This window comes from Homalodisca vitripennis, chromosome X, assembly GCF_021130785.1.
Source record: "Homalodisca vitripennis isolate AUS2020 chromosome X, UT_GWSS_2.1, whole genome shotgun sequence".
In the NCBI taxonomy this organism is placed as follows: Eukaryota; Metazoa; Arthropoda; class Insecta; order Hemiptera; family Cicadellidae; genus Homalodisca; species Homalodisca vitripennis.
The window spans coordinates 145259071-145280868 of NC_060215.1; the positions used below are offsets into that span (position 1 = coordinate 145259071).

At 34.8% G+C, this 21798-nt stretch overlaps 1 protein-coding gene across 2 annotated transcripts in view; it reads left to right on the forward strand.

Moving 5' to 3' along the window:
* The window catches only part of LOC124369971 (programmed cell death 6-interacting protein), a 56080-nt gene that overhangs the window by 32087 nt on the left and 2195 nt on the right, over positions 1–21798 (forward strand). Inside the window, exons 10-15 of one of the 2 annotated variants that reach the window (XM_046828205.1) lie at positions 1959–2120; positions 3040–3192; positions 8327–8539; positions 10547–10705; positions 15214–15376; positions 16745–16873. In XM_046828205.1, coding sequence (XP_046684161.1) covers positions 1959–2120; positions 3040–3192; positions 8327–8539; positions 10547–10705; positions 15214–15376; positions 16745–16873 — 979 coding nt within the window. The remainder of the gene's footprint in view (positions 1–1958; positions 2121–3039; positions 3193–8326; positions 8540–10546; positions 10706–15213; positions 15377–16744; positions 16874–21798) is intronic. The other variant, XM_046828206.1, reaches the window with a different exon arrangement.

A 21798-nucleotide genomic window follows, 5' to 3' on the forward strand; every position in this document is an offset into this window, starting at 1 on the left:
TTTTTCCAATTGTTTAAATAGGCTTGTGTATGATTCAATATGTATGCATCAGCATATCTGTTGGTTTCTTTCACAAACGTCTCAATAAGGTTTGTTGAGATAAAAAGTTGTAAGTACTCAATAGGCTTAGACTCCGGTGGGGGGCAATGTTTTGGACCTGGGAGTCCATGGAAAGAAAATTGGTGAGCATGGCCAGGGTCATTACCTTCCTCTACATCAACCCACACTCTTGTATGAGGTGGTGTACGATTCCTATTACTGGTAGGCCTACCTCTACCCCTACTCCTATTAGGTGGTGTGACTAGGCCTAGGTATATTGTTACAGTCTAACTCAAGATTTGGTGTTTGAAGTGAGGGCTGCTGGTTTAAATCTTCATCTGAGGAATCGGATGACAAATCAAGGGGATCAGGTCTACCTGGCCTAAAGAACTGTCTTTGATTCCCTGAAGGTCCAGGACGACCGTATTCAACAGGATCAAAAGTAGGGTCCTCATCAGTATCATCTATGAAATCATCTGTATCAGTCTCGTCTGAACTTGAATCTGAGATGTCATTGTCAATAACATTGTTACCTGCCACGATTAGACTGGTTAGTATAGTATTTTCACTGGCAGGTGACACACATCCTTTGTTTCTTACTCATTTTACAAACAAAACATCCAAATAAAGCAAACAAAACTACCAACAACATCTTACGTCTTTTTGACACTCAGAAATAATAGGTTAACACAAGCCAACTCACTACCGAAATAGGGTTAAACATCTATTACGTGTTCGTTATGTAAACGATCTTCTTCACTTACATAACTTTAAGAAAACTCATATCATAATATAATTGGCACAATATATTCATATACATATATAGAATAACAAACTCAGAACACTATTACTTGATTGTCGTTCTTACAGCAGACGTCAACAGACAGAACTGAAAATAGCGCGGCAACTCACAGCTGCATTAAACACAGCCAACAGAATATCGCTGATGTTCAACAGCTGACACAATATAAAAAATGACAGTTCCCGATTATTTGAATACAATGAATATAAACTATGACTCTTCCTTTTTCATTATACGGAAATTTGATTTCAGATAGTTGAAAATTAAAAACGTGCTAAATAAAAATGTATGACGCTTATAGATCGGTGCATGGCCATTTTGGAATAGAAAAGCCGGCATCGATAGATCGGTGCGTGGCCGTTTTCATAGTTAAATTCCAACACCGATAATTCGGTGCATGGCCGTTTTGAAACGTAAATTGGACACCGATATATCGGTGCCTGGCCTTGTAAGGGTTAACAGACATGGTATCCAACAAGCACAGACATGTGACATATTCAAATGATCATGCATGAGTGTATGGACACTGACAATTGATATATCGAGCATTATAGCAAGCTGTCTAATAGTCAAATGTGGGTCAGTGTGTATCATAACACTCCCAGTGATGATTCCCGTCCATTTTTAAAGTCTTTATGCCACCTAAAACAGGTCTTTCACTCATTGCATCAAAACCAAGAGCTTTTTTTCAAGTCGCTGTAAGTATCCGTAGCACTTTTCTCCAGTTTTACACAAAACTTTATCGCATATCTTTGTTCACGAAAATCAGACAAAGTAAACTTTAGAAGCAAAAATTTTGCAACTGTTTATTAATCGGTTGCCATGACAACAACTCTAAATATGCAATAATGTTAACTCTTCATTGTTTCATAATGTGTATTCTAGAGTTTAATATATAAAGAATCTTTTATTTGAATTTTTAAAACTGGCCAGAACTCAAATTTACTCTTTAAATTAAATTAACTATTTATGAAATAATAACATATAAATTGGTATAAATAATATTTACATTTGAATGGGGTTTATTGTTATTTAGTATTTGTATATCTATATATAAGCCTTATTAAATGTTTGATGGCTGCTGCATATTTTTAATCTAAGTTTATCATGTTTTCAGACTGAGAGAATGCTAAATGATGAGAAACAGTCAGACGATCAGCTTCGAGAACAGTTCAAAGACAGATGGAACAGAATTCCTTCGGTGAAGCTTACGGAAACTTTCAGATCCAACATGCAGAAGTATCGCACCATTATAGACAATGCTACTCAGGCCGACAAGGTCAGTACACTAAGCATTCAGTTTATCAGTCATACAATTAAAAAGAATTTTATTTTTATTTTAGGTTATAGTCATAAATACAAACAGTACTTAATAGATTTTGTACATAAGTATTCAGTTTCTTACATTTTACTCTGATCTTTATATTGTTTTAAGAAAATGCAAAATTCAATTCAGAATTTTGTCTTAATACTTTAGATCTCCACAGATTTATAGATACTGTGCGAAAAACACACCTTAAATTTAGATGTTATATACATTAAAATATTTCAAGAGTTACTTTTTTTAGATGTATATATTAAAAAGCTATAAAATCAATGTGTAATTTTTTATTTGTTAAAGCAACTTACTTACTGAACGACGCTCGTATTTTTATGTATAGTTTCGACTCATTGCTTACAATTATGTATATAAGTATTATTTTTAATGTGCTATATTTTATTATATTGTATATCTTGCTGAACAAAATAATATACAACATTAAGGCAACTTTATAATGAGAAAAAATATTTGTAGTTTTTGTAAATCATAAACTGCAGAATTTTAAACTGTCAATTCCAAGATTAAGCTTGAACAGCTTGATTCTCTAAGAAATGGTTCTCAATCTAATTGAACTTTGATGTTAAAACTGGTGCAAATATAGAGGTAAAAAGTAGCTTATTGTGTTAACCTTGACCATGTTTAGTTGAGAAAATTTTATATTATCTAGCTACGGACCCTTTGTAATTTATACTATATTTGAGAATCTAGATCCAAATGTATCAGGAACTTCTGAGCTGTAGGAAAAATTACCATTTTAAATTTTTGGCCTCAATTCAGTTATAGTAAACAAATGTGTGCCTCTTGTTATTGTATCCTGTGTGTGTGTGTGTGTGTGTGTGTGTCTGGACCGCTTGTATATTGATACACTTGTGTGCAGACGGTGCGGGACAAGTATGAGACGCACAGGCGAGGCATGGAGCTGCTGAGCGAAGGTCCGGCAGTGATGGCTGCTTCAGTGCCGCACGCCGGTGGGGGAGGAGTGGACAATAACACTTCCTCTGCAGGCAGGCTTCGTGCTCTCATGGAACAGGTGAGAAAACCGTCCGTACATCTGTGTTTGTGTTATTCATGTGGTCCGACTGTGATCGTTGCGTGTCTAAGCCATTATTACTATGTGAAAAAATACAGAGCTTTTATGGAAATATGACACTTATTTCCATGATGGATGTCCATATGATTTGGTGTTTACTTAGAATAAAATGTTATCATACATTGTTAAATTAAATACTTTTCATTAATGTTTTGAATATTTGCTATTTTTATTTATGTACTACATACAGTAGTAAAGGCTTATCTCCCAATCACATTGTACAGTTCTTCTCACAAAAAATGTAATTATTATTAATAGATTATTATTAGGGATTATTCGATACCGATACTTCTTACCTGAATACATATTGACAATTCTCAGTACCACAGTTCTTTCACTCAATTTCAGCACTCATTTTCAAACGATTATATTACAAAATAATCAATGAAATCAACAGAAGTGCTCAAAATGCACTTTGAAAGTCACAATATTTTATCTATATGTTACTAGTAATGTGTCAAAACTAATCTCGGCCCCTTGAATCATAAAAGGTTCAGATTCAGGAATCGATCACCAAGATTCAACAATAGAATCAAGATTTGCTGCATCACTAATTACTGGATAGAAGTCATGTTCATGTTCATGCATCACTAATTACTGGATAGAAGTCATGTTCATGTTCATGCATCACTAATTACTGGATCGAAGTCATGTTCATGTTCATGCATCACTAATTACTGGATAGAAGTCATGTTCATGTTCATGTTCCACCACTTTCAGTCTGGTAACACAGCGGCAGATGAAATCCTCCTTGTACCAAACTTTTAAACAATGTCTTCCACTAGAAAAATAGTCTTGCATATTGCATCACATGTATGTTGTGATGGTCAAACTATACTGGTAAAGGGTCACGCATGACTTTAATACATGTAATAGAATCGACACTGATAAACATAACTTGATCTTCTATGAAATAAAAACAGAATATATGGGGGAAATATTTTGACTGTTTACCTAAAAAAAATAAAAAATTACAGTAACACAAATTTCGATAGCAAATTTAAGAAATATTTTGCAAATAAAGCACTGTACTCTATTGAAGAAATATTCTCAAACATTCTGTAGAAAACTGCCTTAAAGCTGACCATATTAGTTTTAGCTTTTTATAGACATCGACACTATTCATATACAGCTGATTTATACATTTAATGTATTACGCTGTATGTTTTGAAATAAAGATAATTCTCTCTCTTGCTCTGTTAGTGTCAGAGTATAGGAGATTTCTTTGTTAAACTAGCTAATAGCACCATCTGGCTAATAGCAGAAGTTGATAAAATTGGAGGTTACCAAAGTAAGGAAATATTTGGGTTTTAAACAATATTTGACATAAAATTTTTATACTCTATGTTTATATTCATTGATTGAGCTTGTCTACTCGCTTACAACTGATCATCAGTATGCAAATTGCAAATATCTTTAAAATGTGTTTTTATCATACTTTTTAAGATGATATTTAGCTTGCTAAATCCTATGTTCCTGTTTCCTGTGTCTATATTCATGTATAGCATCGCGTCTCTTCACTCGGCAGTAAACAAAGAGGTATTTGATCATTTTTCTTTCCCTCGTAATTTTTGTAGCTGTATAAATATGTTCCCTATAAGAATAAATCTAGTTTATATATTTTTTTATCGTAGCTAAGGGTTGTTTTAAAATTTTGATTAGCCATTCCTACTGGCCAGTTTTGCTTTAATGGTAACAAAACATTCTATACAAGGAACCACCAGAGAGTGCAGTTGGCGGCGACCAATAGAATGGACTTGGCCTGCGCGACGTTGCCACACAACTGCCGCTGCCGCACGGCAATGGCTGGCGCATTGTGGCTGATAAACCGCTGCGCTGTCACAACTAACACTGATACTGAACATTTAAAACTTATCAGTATAATTGAAAAACAATATTTAAAATGCGTTGACAGATTGCTATATTATATTTAAATTACTTGTATAGTTTATTAATGTTATTACAAACTAACTATCGATTAAAACAAACAAATCATCCCGTCAGTTAGTCAGAGTAAAGTACTTGCTTATTTCCATACGATACAACAATCTTTTCAGTGATTTTAAACGATTACTAAACACACACAAAATTAATATACATGTTGCTTATATTGGACACTGCATGACGTGTTGCTTGATTATAAATAATTAAAAAAATATAACAATATAATCAATTTTAAAATTATCGAAACAATTATATTTTTAAATTATGAAATAATCAAATTTTCCACTAAATAACTTTTAGGGCCTACTATTTTAAAATGAAATACGTTAAAAAAAGCATGATTGACTTAATAATATTCTTACCTTTGCACTTGTATATTATTTATTTTCGCTCTCAGGCGGCAATATCGTCGCCAAAACCTCGGAGTCTTCTTCATTTTCACCTTCTGCCTCACTGCTACTCGTGTCAGAATCGTCTGCTAAGTTTATAATTATTTGCTCTACAACACTTGTGCGGATACATTCCTTTTCAAAATCAGCTTGCTGCAAGGCTTCTGCGTGCTGAACTCTTGATTGCCAGTCTTCTTTAGTCACTTTGTCCAGAGCATCATGAACAAGTTTCTCAACGTCGGTTATTTTAAATGTCTTATTATTACGTGCTACCTCTCCCTTCACTTGAGCCCATACCATTACAATGGGATTGTACTGGCAGTGATAAGGAGGGAGCCTGACAACTGTATGTCCCATTTCATTGGCTAATACGTCGAGTTCATAAGTTTTTTTTTGGGGGTTTTATATGGGAGAACCCTCATTATAAGTTCTGGTTTCGTTTCTTTCATACAGTATTGTATTGTTTTTTTCGAGACAGCCAATTTTGAATCTCTTCCTTTCTCCACGATGAATTTGGAATTTTCTCGGCGAGTACTGAGTGGTATGGAGCATTGTCCATAACGATGATCGAGCCTTCTTCCAAAATGCATAGCAATTTTTTAAACCATTTTCTAAAACGATTCAGCGTTCATTTCATCGTGATAGTCCGAACTGGATGATGTCTTAGACCGAAAAACCCACTTACATTCTTGCAAAAACCCATCTTTTGCCGAACCGACATGACAAATTATTAATCTTTGCCGAGAGGAACCTTTAGTCCACCAGACTCAGTCGTATCCTGCCATATGTATTTTTCGAGTATGGTTTTCATTAACCCATGTTTCATCGAGGTAATATATGGGCCCTACAATCACCAGATTCTCTAAGCTCTTGCATAGTTCTCAAAAATTTTAAACGAGCCGCTACAATACATCATTCGTTTCAATAAAAACTTTCTACCATCATTGGTTTTTCTTTATACCTGAAACCAACATGCCTTAATAATCTATTTGTTGAAAGTTACCGAACCGATCCGTTGTAATCAAGTTTTTTGTTTGAGATCCTGCGTGATTCTTTTTGATGTGGGAAATTCCCCTCTGTCGTAGTACGAAAGGACAGTTCGTCTCAAAACATCTTTTTCAAAGCCTGTTATTTTTGATTTTCGACTTCTTTGTTTTCCTGGCGTTGAAAAACTTAATTTCTGATGATGAAGGTCCATCTTCTTCGGACAGCTTAGCTTCTTTACTTATTTTGTTAACGGTTCTTTCACTACACACCGCAGGCCTCAGCACACAGTTTACCACTTTGCTTAAAGTTAAGAGTTTCTCGGAAATTTTGTCAACGACAGTTTTTTGAAAAAGTTGTAAACGTTGTAAATAATACGTCGTTCTCCACTACGTAGGGTTTTTCCACTAGCCGCTCTTACTTCCGGATGGCTGTGCACTTGAACAAACATCATCACACTCCATTTTGTCCAAATAAGGAATCACAATAAACAAGTATATTACAATTTAATGACACTACACAGAAAATAATCGGTATACTTATAATAGCTACCAATAAACAACACTTAAAAAACACGAAAACGTTCATCAACAGTAAAATTCAGCACAAAATAATATCGCGTACTGGAATTGAAGAGAATGCTGTATTTTCAACCCGCCACTGATTAAGCGACAATAGGCACTGACTGACGGTCAGAGACCGGAAGGAGGAAGGGGCTGTTTCTTGGAAACAGTATGACTCATCCGTCTGGTATTACCACCACTGCTGGCTGGTGCGGCTTTTGTTTTACAGGTGATTTCACACCCGTTTCCTCCACATTTTCACTCGTCTGACATCATCTATTAAGTACTGTGTTCAAATTTCATTGAATGTTATAGAAAACTATAGAATTTTATAAAAAAGTGCATTCATATTATAAAAATTCTTGTGCTGTATGATTTTTTCAACTATGGCCAGTTTAAATATATAAAATCACCCACGTGTGAAAACAATTTTACCATAACACAGATTCAAGACTATTAATAGCCAGGTAGGAAAAATGCTTTCAAATGGTTATAAATTTATGAGAACCGAAGTGCGTAACAAAACCGTTGCGGCAACAATTCCCACCATTATGTACTGAGTGGAAAAGAACATATATTTCAGATGTATTTGATAACTTTCTTACCAAATTGAAAATCCATTTAACATAACATGATTATACTATGCAAACATGTAATGCCTTATTATATATCAGTGATAATGGCATTATCTAACTGTTAATACGGGAAATTAACGTTTTTGCGGTATTTTTATGTTTTTCTTTTTAATTTATATTTCGGCTAAAGATTTTAATCCTACGATTCTTCGTATATGAGTAATATAATACAATAATTTATTTCAATCCATTTAACTCAACATGGAAATAAGCTACAGAGATGTACTTTTTTTTTAAATGACCGTAAAAATACATTTTGTAATACGTAGTTAATTAATTCAAGACAGCTCTAACATTTCTTTCGAGCGTAACGGTTAAGTATTTTAAGAACGCTGGACTCGCGCGGCTTGTGGTTACAGCGGGGGGGAACAAGTTTGGCAACGTCGCTCAGTTCTCGTTGGCCGCTCCAAGGCCACGGCAAAATAGGCTCCTCCCTCAACTGCACTCTCTTGTGGTTTTTTTTGTATAGGACTTAGCAGCGTGTATAGACCACTCCAGTAGTAGTGAAGTCGGTAGGATTACCAACTATCATAGTGATACATAATTTCCGTACGCACAGGTCGAGACAATGAAAGCAGAGAGGGATGCTATAGAGTGTGAGCTCAAGTCTGCGACTGTCGACATGAAGGAGACATTCCTCTCGGCACTGCACGACGGCAACGTCAACGAACAGGCCTTGTCCGTAGAGACCTTAGGCCGAGCCTACGGGCCTCTCCAGCAACAGGTCAAGGAAAGTCTGGGCAAACAAGAAGGCCTCCTAGCGGACATACAGGTAAATCTCTAATTTAGTTTCTGTATTTGTATGGAATAACTTGTAATACTTTCCAGTACTGTATAGCTCATAATGTCCTGGCCGGTTCCGTAGAACAATTTGTCACTTTTGGCTTGCGATGACGGGAAGGATGCTGGTGGATTTTCATAAATATCACAGGGTTTGGAGCCGTAGATTTCTTCCTTGCCTCGTACCGCGCAAGAATAGGAAGACACTGGAGCCAGCCTTGATGAATACAACAGGACAAACAAGACAACAATTAATGGCCGCATATTCAGGACCTAAGAGGAACGTGTTCACACACAGGTAGACGAGCAGTGAGAGAGAGCTTTCCAAACCCAACTTCTCTTTTTTTTATCCCCCTCAATAAGGTACTTTGAAGCCTCGCATCTGAAGACAAAAGACTCCACTGATCCAGCTTTCCAAAACAATTATATCCATTGACGAACCATAGAGCAGAATGGCACAAGCTTGTAAGTCGTTATAACAACAATGAATAATTTTAATGAGTGGAGAGTGTCTCAGGTTGTACTCGTAATTTTCTAGTAATGTATAGCTACCGTATTTCCATAGGGGTGTGATATAACCGGGGTTGCAAATCCTACAAAACAACCGATTACTAGTGACAGTTTGTCCCTAGTGTTGCGGCTTTTGTAACCTATCTCCTTCATGATGTACTTGGCTGCTGTGGATCGATATCATGTCATTCAGTGGTACATCTGTATTGTGTTGCAACTTTTTGTTTGTGCTTCTGCTGGTGGGGGATGTTTGTTGTTACATACATTGACATTCAAGTATCTTGTTGGTAACTTCGGCTTAGGTATGTTCATTCATCGTCCTGTATTGGTTTCTTTACTTTTTTTGTGTGCTTAAATCATAACCCTGTTCACTGAACCTCCGAATTTAATATTTTTCATGGTTTGAAGTATACAGATGAACTTTACAAAAAAACTTAATTAATAACATTTTTTTAATAATATTAACTTAGGTACCATAAGTAATCCTTGTTGCTGAATAAAATTATAGTGTTCCTTTTTGTTGTAAATACACATATATTTACGCTTTAATGATCAGTAATTTAAGTGACACCAATCAGTTTTTGTCTGGGAACTGAAGGTCATGACGATGCATGAACATAAATATCAATCAATCTGTCATAACCGAATAGAAGTGCTACAAAGCCCAAATAGAACATATTGATTCCAAATCAAATATTGTATATAAAATCATGATATTTCCTAACTTTGGAACAACCTCAAATGTTTCCGTTGCTAGACAAATAGTGATAACGCTTATATAACAAAGAACTCGCTTCACTTTGGGCACTTCCATTTCCGTTCATGACTCTGCATCAGTATTTTTGATCATCACAACAAACAGATGACTCGATGCACAAGACTGTTTTCCAATCGAAATGATTCTTTGTTAGTTTCACTCCATTTTTAAAAGAAATAAATCATTTTCTAAAAGTTCGGATCTTTTTTGTTAATGTGGGAAGCAGGGTCGCCAATTCGCTTTCTCTAGACACTGTGTGACTATTGATACTATAATTGCATAATGTGATTATAAGAAACTGTTAACCTGATGAAGAGGGTGAAAGGGGTTATACTTAAGTAAGGTTTAAGCTTGGACAATTTCTTCATTTTGTTACCCATCGGTATGGTAGTTCTCATCTCCTTAACTGTGAGAAATTGCAATCTTCGGAAATTACTTTACTACAGTTGATTTAAAACCGTTATTGAAGTCCATGATGTTGTGGCTTGCAACATGTTGGGGAACTTGTTTATCTCTGTAACCTACTTTGACATCTTGTCTGTGGCCAAATTGTGAGGCATATATATATATATATATATATACACACACTTTTATACCTGTGTTTTCTGTATTTATATTCTGTAATTCGGTAACTTAAATTGTACTGTGTAGCAGAAATTTGTCTCATACAAGTGTTAAAACTAGTGAAGGGTCTGACAAAAGTAGTTGTGAATTTTTTTTATTTTATTTCAGAAAGTGAATGGCGAGTTTGTATCAGAACGCAGTGGACAGGGGCACGCGGCGCAGCGCAGGGAGGAGGTGTTGAAGGAGCTAGCTGCTGCTCATGATGCTTTCAAAGAACTCGTCAATAACCTCAAGGAAGGGACAAAGTTCTACAATGATTTAACCCAGGTATGACTATTGTCGACATTAATTCACTGCCTCCTAGCATATTTTTCATGGTTGAATTTATACAAATAGATTTGTACTTCAGCTTAAAATAAAGACTAATTTTAATTATTAAATAATAAAGCTACTTTACGAAACATGTGAATCATTTCAGTTAGTGATCATGTGGAATTTTTACTTTTAATTAGTAAAATACACGAGCTTAGTCTAGTACAATCTTATTTTTTTCATCACCATATAACACAATACAGTGAACAGGTCCATGATAACTGCTATAATAAAAAGTTCAGACATCTCATCAGGGAAGACTAACAAATCAATGTTGTGAAAAATAAATACTACAGCGAGTAATCCCAGGAGAACACGGGGAAAAAATGTTCTCATAAATAATAATTATAGTAATTGAAGTATACAGGCCAACGGCACTGTGTAGCGGGTACAACGGTTATCGCAAGATAGCCAGATCAAGCAACATCGAGCGTGGCTGCTGCTAGGATGGGTGAGCACTGAGCGATCCTGTCCTTGCAAGCAGCCCGCCTGCCCGGCCGTTGGTAGTGGTTCGGAAGTCACCTTTAAGCCATTGGTCCCCAGGTGTTAGAGAGGGCTTCTTAGTCCTAATTTCACCTGGTAAAATAAGACATCTTTACTTTATAGTAAAATTGTTTATTTTCAGTATGGATTTGTATAAGTCATTTGTCTAAATTAACAGCTGAGAGCCCATTCATAGAGATAACTTTAGATATTAACTAAATCTAATCAGTCATTACTCTCAAGCCATTTTTTTAAATTCTTTTCAATTTAATTAGGAGGACATATCATGCTTCTTTTGTCAACATATTAAAAAGTTTTATTTTGTAAAAACATGACTACTTCTGGTTTTTTATAACCGTATTGACATTTAGTTCAGCATATAGTTTTTTCGTGTAGGATAGTTAATTATGAGTGTGTTGTCTGATATAAAGTTCATTTAGTACTTTAAATTAGTTAAACTACAAGTTTGAAAGAGTTATATTCTTTAAATAGTTAAACACGAATCCGTACCAGATATATTCTCAATTCTCAAAGCCTTCTTTTGCCATTTAAAAGCAGTTTTTGCATTGCAATTGTTACCCCATAAACTAATTCCATTCCATACCTAATATAGGAGTGAAAGAAAGCGTAATTAGCTGATATTAATATTTCAACATTCACACTATTTCTTAATTTACATATGAGATAATAACTGTTGATAATATTTTTACATGGATGCTCTTGCATGACAATCCCAACTTAACCTACCATCGAGATGCATACCCAACAACTTAACTGGTTTACAATCTTTATAAACTGAATAGTTCAAAGAAAATATCTTTTCGGTTTTTTGATCATATACTATCAGAAAGTTTGCTTCAAACCACTCTAGGGCTATTTTTAAATCTTTTTCTCTTCTTTCAGTAAATAATTCAAGTTTCTATGTTAGTTAAGAGTGTGATATAATCTGCGTATTGGACTGATGAGCAAGAAATATTAAATGCAAAGTCATTAATAGCAATTACAAATAGTAAAGGGCCAAAGACAGATCCTTGGGGTTCATCAATTTCTACTTGTTTTAAATCAGATTTGTCACTGTTCTGGGCAGCCATTACACCTTAAATACAACACCAATAGTCATTATGTTTTTTTTTTTTTTTTTATACATGACTCACATACTTTACTGAATACAGGAACTAATGAAATTGGTCTGTAGCTAGATAGGCTTGACTTTCACCTTTCTTAAAAACTGGTTTTTTTAATTTTAAGCGTTTGCAGATACATCTGTTTAAGCAGCTTATTAAGAAAGAAAAGGTAGTGGATCAGCTATAATGTAAATGATTTATTATTTAATCATTTTATCTGGAAACTCATTATAGTCTTCACTGGATTATATGCTTCAACTAGCCACATATTTTATTATTTCAGTTGTTTTGATATTTGCCATTTAAATATTTCACAGCCTGCATTTAGATTTATAACAAAACTATTATTTATCAACTCTGAGGCACGACTCATACTACCATGACTTAGATCTAATTCCTTGAATAAATTTTAAAAAAGTTATTAAAAGTAGTATCAATTAAAGTTTCATGATCATACAGTTACATGTACAGTTAGATTCAGTTTTTATGACACCCCATGCAGCTTTGCATTTATTAGAGGACTGTATTATCTAGCATTCATTTGCAACTTTTTTAGCATCGTTAATTTTATTCCTGTAAACTCTTCTAGGTATTCTTTTCTGCAAACTATTTCATTTGATTTCCCCCTGCTATTCCTGAATCCATCACAGAAAGCTATTACAAGTTCTTTATACTATTTTTAATTATGGAGTGAACCATTTCATTTTTGGCCTCTTTATCAGTATACTTAATTTATCTCTGTAGTCCAACAGCATTCACTAAGTGAATTTGTCCTGAATAAGTTTAACTACTCATAAGCTTGTCCAACATTGAAAAACTTTTCAAATTGTATTCAATCTATTTGTGATATGGTATACTTAATAAGATTTACGACTTTTCCAGAAGTCGCTTCTCTTACGCATATAATTATATTGTTGTCATGTATTTTTTTTATTAAACTGTGCGTATACCCCAGCATGATCAGAAACATGTGGTTCTATTACACAACAGTTAACATCGTTCATATCAACATGTTTCCAAGCATGTTTCACCCCTTGTCATCCCCTCATTTAACCAATAACTATTAAAAGATCTTAATAAATTTAGAAATAGTTCTGTCTCATATGATTTACATCTTGTATAAAAATCTGCTGATATAACAAATTTCAGATTATTATATATTTTTTTAAGTGTACCGAATGGACGAAACACATAGGGTTGGATACCGCTGAGGTTGTAGTAATGAATACTTGTGCTTTAACACTCTCTGCAAAGCTTGGATCACGCAACTGTGTGCGTCTTGGTTGGGTACCGGGCCACACAGGCATAGGTGGCAACGAATGCGCCGACAGGCTTGCCAAAAGCGGAGCAAGCATGCCATACACCGGTCCAGAACCGAGTTGTGGTATAAGCAAGTCAGCCGCTTACCAAAGTATAAACAAATGGTCCAGGAAGACACACCGCTTGCGGTGGCAGAGTCACCAAGGACAAGCACTCGGCAAAAGACTGCTTGCCGATTCTAGCTCCGGCTTCACCAGATGGCTGATGGGGCTGGGCAGGGATCGGGTTAAGCAAGTGATTGCCTTGATCACTGGACACGGCCACTTCAGGAAACACCTAAACACTCTAGGTTTACGAAATGAGGACTCGGAGTGTAGACTCTGCAATAAGTCTGAAGAGACTGCAAAACACATAATACTGGACTGTGAGAGACTGGGAGCAAGGAGAAGGGCTCTTTTCGGTGATAAACAACCAGGCGACAAACCAGATGCTAGTATCGGGGAAAAGCTTCTTAGCCTAATTAAGGGCACAAAGATAGGCTTACCCCTCTAACATCAAAGGGGCACACAATAAGCTCAGGTTGACGTGTGAGGATCTATGAATCCACCCCAATATCCCAAAGAAAAAAAAAAAAAAAAAAGAAAAAATGAATACTTGATTTTCAAAGTAATTATATGCTTAATTGTGGCAAATAAACATAAAAGCACCACTTCTAGATGTTAAAAATAAAGTATTGCCACATTGCTGCCAAATAGAGTGATAACAAACTAAATTATGTCATAGGGATGGGCCTAATGATTCCAATGTTCTATGGGAATTTTGCATACGAACTTAAACATTATAAAACTTTAAAATTTACTTCCCTTCACATTGATGCCGACTGATAAGCGCGGGCGTCAGCATTTTGGCTTGACAATGTAGCTGTAGTCGGAAAAAGTGAAGATTAATAACTAGAAGTCTAAAAGCACTCGAAGTTGTAATCAGAGACTCAAAGTTAAAATCAGAGACTTGGTTGAACTCGCCTAAAACAAAATCAGGATGGTATTAGCCATTTATCGAGTTAACTTAGATTCATGACAACGTGGTCTAGTCAGAAGGACATCACCACACTATTATCAATAATAATCTGCCAAATAAAATATCAACCAAGGTAAGTTACTTTACTGTTTATAACTTAACTTTATATTACATTCAAAATTAGATGTCTCACATGAAAGGGCTAATTTATAATACGAAAATATAAATTTTACTTACGGAACAAGGCTTGCGAGATGTTGCTCGGCAGCAGGAATGGCAGCTACAAAGTTCACGAGAGAGAAAATTAATAAGCATGCCAATTAGGTTATTAATCCGCCAAGAATTTAGTTCCAAGAACATCGGATGTAACTTTTAAACCAGTAACGAGTAACAGGGTTGCAAAAATATGTATTATATTAAATATAACTAAGTAATGGTACAAAAGAAGTACATTTCTGAGGTTCAGTATAAAGTGACATTAATTACTTTTATATTCAACAGTAACACGGCTGTTACTTAAAAAACATGATCATTGTAAAAAATGCCCTACATCTAGTTTTTATTAATTTTTTATTTCAGATTCTACTAGCGTTCCAGAATAAGGTGTCCGACTTCTGTTTCGCTCGGAAAACGGAAAAAGAGGAACTTATGAAGGATCTGACCAGAGGACTCGGAGCTGTTGCCCAAGCTGTAGCACCTAACCTACCACAACACCATGGTGGTATAGGTAGTATGACTACAGGTCAATATATTGTCTTTACTCTCATCCTACGTTTGAGTTAACCGTGTTTATGTTTTATGTTTAATTCAGGGTGATTTTGGCATGCAACTTGATAATTTTTATCAAAAAATCGTTTTTGCAGTCCAGGTCTAGATTTTTAAAAGTGACTATTATCATATCCCTAAATTTTCAAAATAAGGCACATTGTACGTACATTGTTTCGTTCACCTTTGCAAACAAAACAAATTTTGAATTTAAATCCTTTTTCTAGCATTTGTTTTAGAATAAAAATGTTTTTTTATTTTGTAATAAAATGTTAAAGAGATAACATTTTTGTAAACCAATCCTAAATTAACATATCAAAAGAATAAAACTATTTAAGAAACGCCATAAGTAACACTATAATTATACCATGTTTATGCTAGTTTAAATTACTGATTCTGTCATATGTATGGTTTCTATTAAATGTGTTTCTTTTTTTGCTGACAGTGCTACTAATTTATTTAAAATGCTTTACATTAATCTTTTAAATTGCATGAGTGTAAAAATATTGCTTTATGTTTGTCTTATTCTAGTAGTCTTCTGTGATATATTTTTGTCTAATTGCTAAATAATACAATAAATGATGAAAGCGCAGATGTTTAAAATAAAAATACGTTAAAAAATTACTAAACACCAGTTGGGGTTAAACAAAATAGTACAATTATTTTTTTAAATTCTGTTACACTTTCTTTCAAATATTTTGCTAAATCCTTTGCATACAAAATAAACAAAGAATTAAAGGGATTTGCAAAGGTTCAGAAAAGTGCATTAAGAATTGTATGTCATCTCTACATTTTAGTTTAATTTTAAAAAGTGTGTGGGTCCAAATTTGTTCAAACCATAAAATACCACTGCTCATGATAAAAAAATATTGAGATATAAAGCTACATATATTTGTATAAAGGGCATATTGATATACAACCATGTAAAGTACGACAAACAACAATTAGCGATTTTTTGCTACTTCACATCTGATGTCCATGTATAGACACAGCAGAAGTGCGACGATGTACAACCATAAAGGAGAACTTACAAGCTTTAAGTAAAATACTATTTACAAAACCACAATATTTCCTTACTTTGGTTATTAACCTATGGTTGGTTTATCAGGAACATTTCATCAAAATGTTTATGGAATGAGAAGCCACAAATCCTAGGCCTATAAATTCGTAATAGCCGTAATAATTTCAGCAAAAAGTAAGGGTCATAAAAGCTCCAGTTCATGTAATACTTTGGTTGAGGTATAACCTAGCTTAAAAACCATGGCTTGGGTACGTAGTTCTTCTTTTCTCTATCTTGGATCAACATCCTCGTCTTTAATTAATTAAGCAACTAATCTTTTTACAGCTGTTCTGACTGGAGTATTACATTCAGGTCTCAACACGCTTTCCTCCTACCTTCAAACTGGTGGGGGGAAAACTGAATCTAAAACTGAAGCTAAATCTGCCGACGCTGGTAAAAGTGAAAACCAAACTGGTGAGTCGCGAAGGGCAAATGGGTCTTTAGTGCATGGACTAACATTTAGGTGAAAAGTTTGTAAATTCTAATCGATTATATTTTGTACTTAAAATTGCAATGAACTTGTAGATATACGATCATGGCAATTTTTACAAGAAGTACATCAAAAATTATGTAATCGTTGCTTGAACAAAAATTAAACAGTATCGTCATTTTAAGACAAAATATGGCTTCCTTGGCTTTTAATGCTTTTGATTTGTTATTGCAAGTAGCTTTGCTTCATCCTGATAGACATTCTTTATCAGTATTATTTTTCCTAATAATTCCATGAAATTTAGAAAGTATCTTTATTAAATAGAGTAGTTATTAAATAATAGACAATACTCTTTATTGACTATTGACATAATCCTTGTGAAAAGTACATTGAGTCTATGGTTGCAAAGTAGTGAGAATACAGTATTAGAGATGAAGAATTCTTTTTCTCAGTGTAAAAAGGTTGTTATTGTAGCTCACTGTGTCAGTAACCTCTGGAAACCTTACCGAGATTTTCTTTTTGGGCGCTCAGGAAGGTGATTTAAGAGTAAAGTACTTTTTTTCATAGATACTTCTAATTGATGTACACAGAAAATCTCACCACGTTTGTGGTGTTATGACTTTATTTGGGCAAAAAATCACTTACCTGTTACCACTTACCACTTTATAACCCAAACATTATGAATGAAGTTGTAGTTCATCAAGCAGTGCGATTTTCCGTTAATGGACGAACAAACATTCAAGATGAAGAAAGGAGCGGTAGGCTTTCACTTGTCAGTGATGACCTGCTAAACAAAGAGAATGAACAAGATTGTGAGAGCAATTATTTCACGATTACAGAACTTTCCGATCATTTTCCTGGAATTTCTTTTAGTCTTTTACATAAGACAGTGACAGAAACACTAGGCAACCACAAGTTTTGTGCTCGATGGGTACCAAAACTGCTTACTAAAGACCACAACAAAAAGAATGAGTTCTATCATGAACTTCATTTCTTGTTATGACTGAAGGAGAAAACTTTTTGGTCAGGATTGTACTTGCAATGAGACCTGTGTTGCCTACATTAATCCTGAGACAAAACAGCAGTCGATGTAATGGGGACAAGTCGCTTCTCCAAGCAAGTCAAAGAAAGCCTGTCAAACTTTGTCAGCGAGGGATGTCTTGGCTACAGATTTTTGGGATGTTAAGGGCATCTTACTTGTTGATTTTAAGTAACGCGGTACAACTATCACTTCTGAAGCCTACTGTGACATATTGAAAAGATTAAGAAAGTCGGTCCAAAACAAGCATCATGGCCTTCGGACACGTTGTGTTGTGTTCGTGGATGACCACTCTCCCTCACACAGCTCAAAAAACAAATTAACTTTTGGCCAAGTTCAAATTGTATGTTTGTGATCATCCCCCATACTGCCCGAACTTGGTTTTTAGCGACTTTCACCTGTTCCCGAACATTAAGCGGAGGCTTGCATCTCAGCAGTTCGCCGATGATAAAGGGCTTCAAAACACTGTGACAGGTTGGATACAATAGACAATAAACTGTGTTTGTATATTCCTTGAGAATAACGATTGTGTCAAAACAGTGCTATGTGATTGTTCACGTTTTAGGACATGTCACGTATACCAACCACTTCTAATTTATTGAAAACGTGTACATGGTCAAGGCATTCAAATACCTTGCTAATATCTAATAGTAAGGATATAGTTGGGTTGCCCTCCTCCTGTTGATCGATTATAAACTTTACCAGGTCATCACAGCAGTGGTTATAGAACATCCTTTTATTATGCATGCTGATATTTAGTAAGGGAACAACCCCCTTCTCAATTACCTTGCAGAAGGTTGATATCAACAATATTGGGCGGTAGTTAGCTACCTCTATAGTACTACCTTGCATAAGTAGAAGTATGACTTTGGCTAGTCTCAGCTGTGGTGGAAACTTTCCTTCTGTTTAGAGAAGGTCATTTATGACATGTTGATGATCAGGGTTTTTTCCTCAAGACAAGAAGCTTATAAATTGCATTTAGTCCTGTAAGAACCTTAGCGCTGCTTCCGGAGTGACAGGATATTTTCAGGATGGATAAGGTTAGGGGTAGTGACCGCCTCCTATCGAGATCAATGAAGAAGAATTAGGGCACTAATCTCAAAGTCATGTCCCCCCCAGAAGAAGGGGAGGCCAGCTCTGGATCAGCCTCTCCAGTCAAAGCAGGCAGGGGGTGGCACACCCTTGTTGAGGCTAGCAAGTACCTCTGATACTTAGGGAACGAACCCCACCAAATTCCAACAGTCATCTCCCGCAGTAGACTGGACCTATCGAATTGCCCTTGCCCCCCAGAATCTCGACATTTGTGGTTAGTGATGTGCGGCTCCTGTACATCTATAAGGTTGCCCAGATTTAAGTGACACATCGGTTTTTGCTGTGCCCAGTGGTAAGTTCAACTGGAAGGTAGCTGGTAGATCACTTAAGCCAGAAGTGATCCCTGCTGAGTGAATGATCAGAGTTAGTGGGTAGGCAAGATTATTAAAGCACACTTTAATGAGCTTAGATAATATTTCATCAATCCCCGCTGGCTTTATTTTTCTCCTCTTTATGTCATAGACTGTCAGGGTGTAAAAACAAAATTGCAGCAAAGAGCATGTCAGCTAATTTTATGCACACAGAGATGAAAGAGTTAGCCATTAGTTGGGAGTTACTGATAACCTCACCCATTGGTCCAAGCAATTCCTTAGGACTCTTAGAAGTGTTGTGTTTCTTCTCCTGGTTTATTACATTCACAGACGGCAGATTTTTACGCATAAGGTATTTCATACACTGTTCAAAGATATGACAGGTGCCAGAAAATATATAGGAAACAGTTTTAGTTAAAAGAAGTTTTTAAAAATTATTTCAAAACTGCGGTTATTTTCTGGATAACCCTCATACTTACGATCGGTAACAGTCATGTTGTATGTTGTATTTGTGTTATTGTTTTTGAAGTTTGTTTGTGTGACTTTGAAGAAAAAGAAACTATAACAATTCATTATTTTTTTAGGCTGTCACCCCCAATTCTTTAGGCCATAATTAATTGTCTGATCTGTGAACAGAATTTTTTTATATTTTTGTTGTTGTTTGAGTTGTTTTTAAAAACATTGATGGAAGCCACTATTGTGCTGTGTGATGTGAGAGGCTTATGTGATCATGGTTAAGGTTAGAGCTTGGCAGACTTTAAACTACTAGTATGCTTATAATTTATTTTTTTAAGATTCATTTCAAAGAAGGCTGTTTTACATAATTGCACAAGGATTTCCGATGTCCTATATTTACGACCGGCAGTTTAAGCATATATTACTGGCGGGACTTTTGTAAAAAGTATTTAAATTGTACCTTCAATATTCAAAATAAACATGGCTTAATTGTGTTGGAATTACAATAAAACAATCTTTTCAATAATTACTTTGTCTAGTATATATGGTCAACTATACAGCCGTATTTTGATTTTGAAGTTAGCTAAACTGTTTGTTCCATTCTGTCACTGTCACCTGTGAATGTGTAAATAGTTACTTGTTATTAGCATTTATCAGTGAACAATCTTTATTCATTTCATGAATAAGAAATCATACTGATGTGTGAATATATTTTCCAATGTTAACTCACTAGTATTGTTGTGTTGTTGTACCAAATTAATTAAGTAGTTGAGTTATGTAACTAATACTGTATCAATGTGATTTATTCTCCTCCGTGTTTCAAGCCTAAATAAAAAATTATAAATTTTGTATTAACTGTTTTTAATGTATAAAAAATTAAAAACAAATTGTATAATTGGAAAATACAACTATTTTGGTGTAATATAAAAAAGAAACATTTATCTTAAAAATAGTCTAGTTACCAAAATGTTAATTTTTTAAGAAAAGGAGTAATTTTTAGCCAAGAGTGGTAGACAATATTGGTAAAAAAGTGTATGTTTGTAAAGGTCTGGTATTTTCAGTATAAGTTTAAATTTTTGCTTTGCACTGATAGGGTAAAAATGTTTTACTTACAAAAAGGTTTTTTTAGTCAATTCAGGCTTACTCTCGTCATTTGAACTAAAGGTCTAATTATATTTTAAACTTTTTTAAATTATTTTGTTACTAGATCATTTGAATTTAAAGTATGCAAGCTTTTTACTTCATTTTTTTATACTAGATTGGGATTGTGTATTAATATGTTATTGTAACTGTTAAAATTGAAGAACAAATATTTCTTCTGAAATTGCACTAGTCTATAGTGTCAAACCAGTGTTGTTTTGCTTGTAAATCTATGTATTAGAGCAGACACATCAATAACAACATGAGAAAGATGCTAGAACATAATTGCTTATATTCGGTATAGTATTTGTTTTAGAAAACTTTTTTTGTAAATGCTTACAAAAACACTTTCCATCCTGGTAAGCGTACATTATGATACTCGACCAATGTATCATCCCTTACATGATTGTTGAAATCATGTAAAGGATCATATGTCCCGACATGGCCTTATTAAAATCATGTTGTCCATCCGTCTGTGAGATAAGTCTTGATAGATTGGAGCACTTGACTTGATACATAAGTTTTTCTTGCTCCAATGAAGAACTGTATGAACATTGGGGTCAAAAACCCAAAGGGCAGTTCGTCCGTCTGTATGTCTGTCTGTCCATCTATGTGATAACTTTTTCGTTACGTTTTGTCGTCCTTCAAAACTACATAGTATTTCAAACTGTCACGGGTTCTTATTAGTACCTGTAATGGAACGTTTAGTACATACAATCTGCAGGAAGTGCAAGGGTTTGATTCAATTTTTTTCTGATGCAACAACACACTTTTTCTTAATCAAAAGAAAGTTGTTGTTTTTTTTACTGATTTAAAAAAAAATGTATGTTATACTTTCCATTTGGGTTTTGTCAAATAATTCATAAAAACC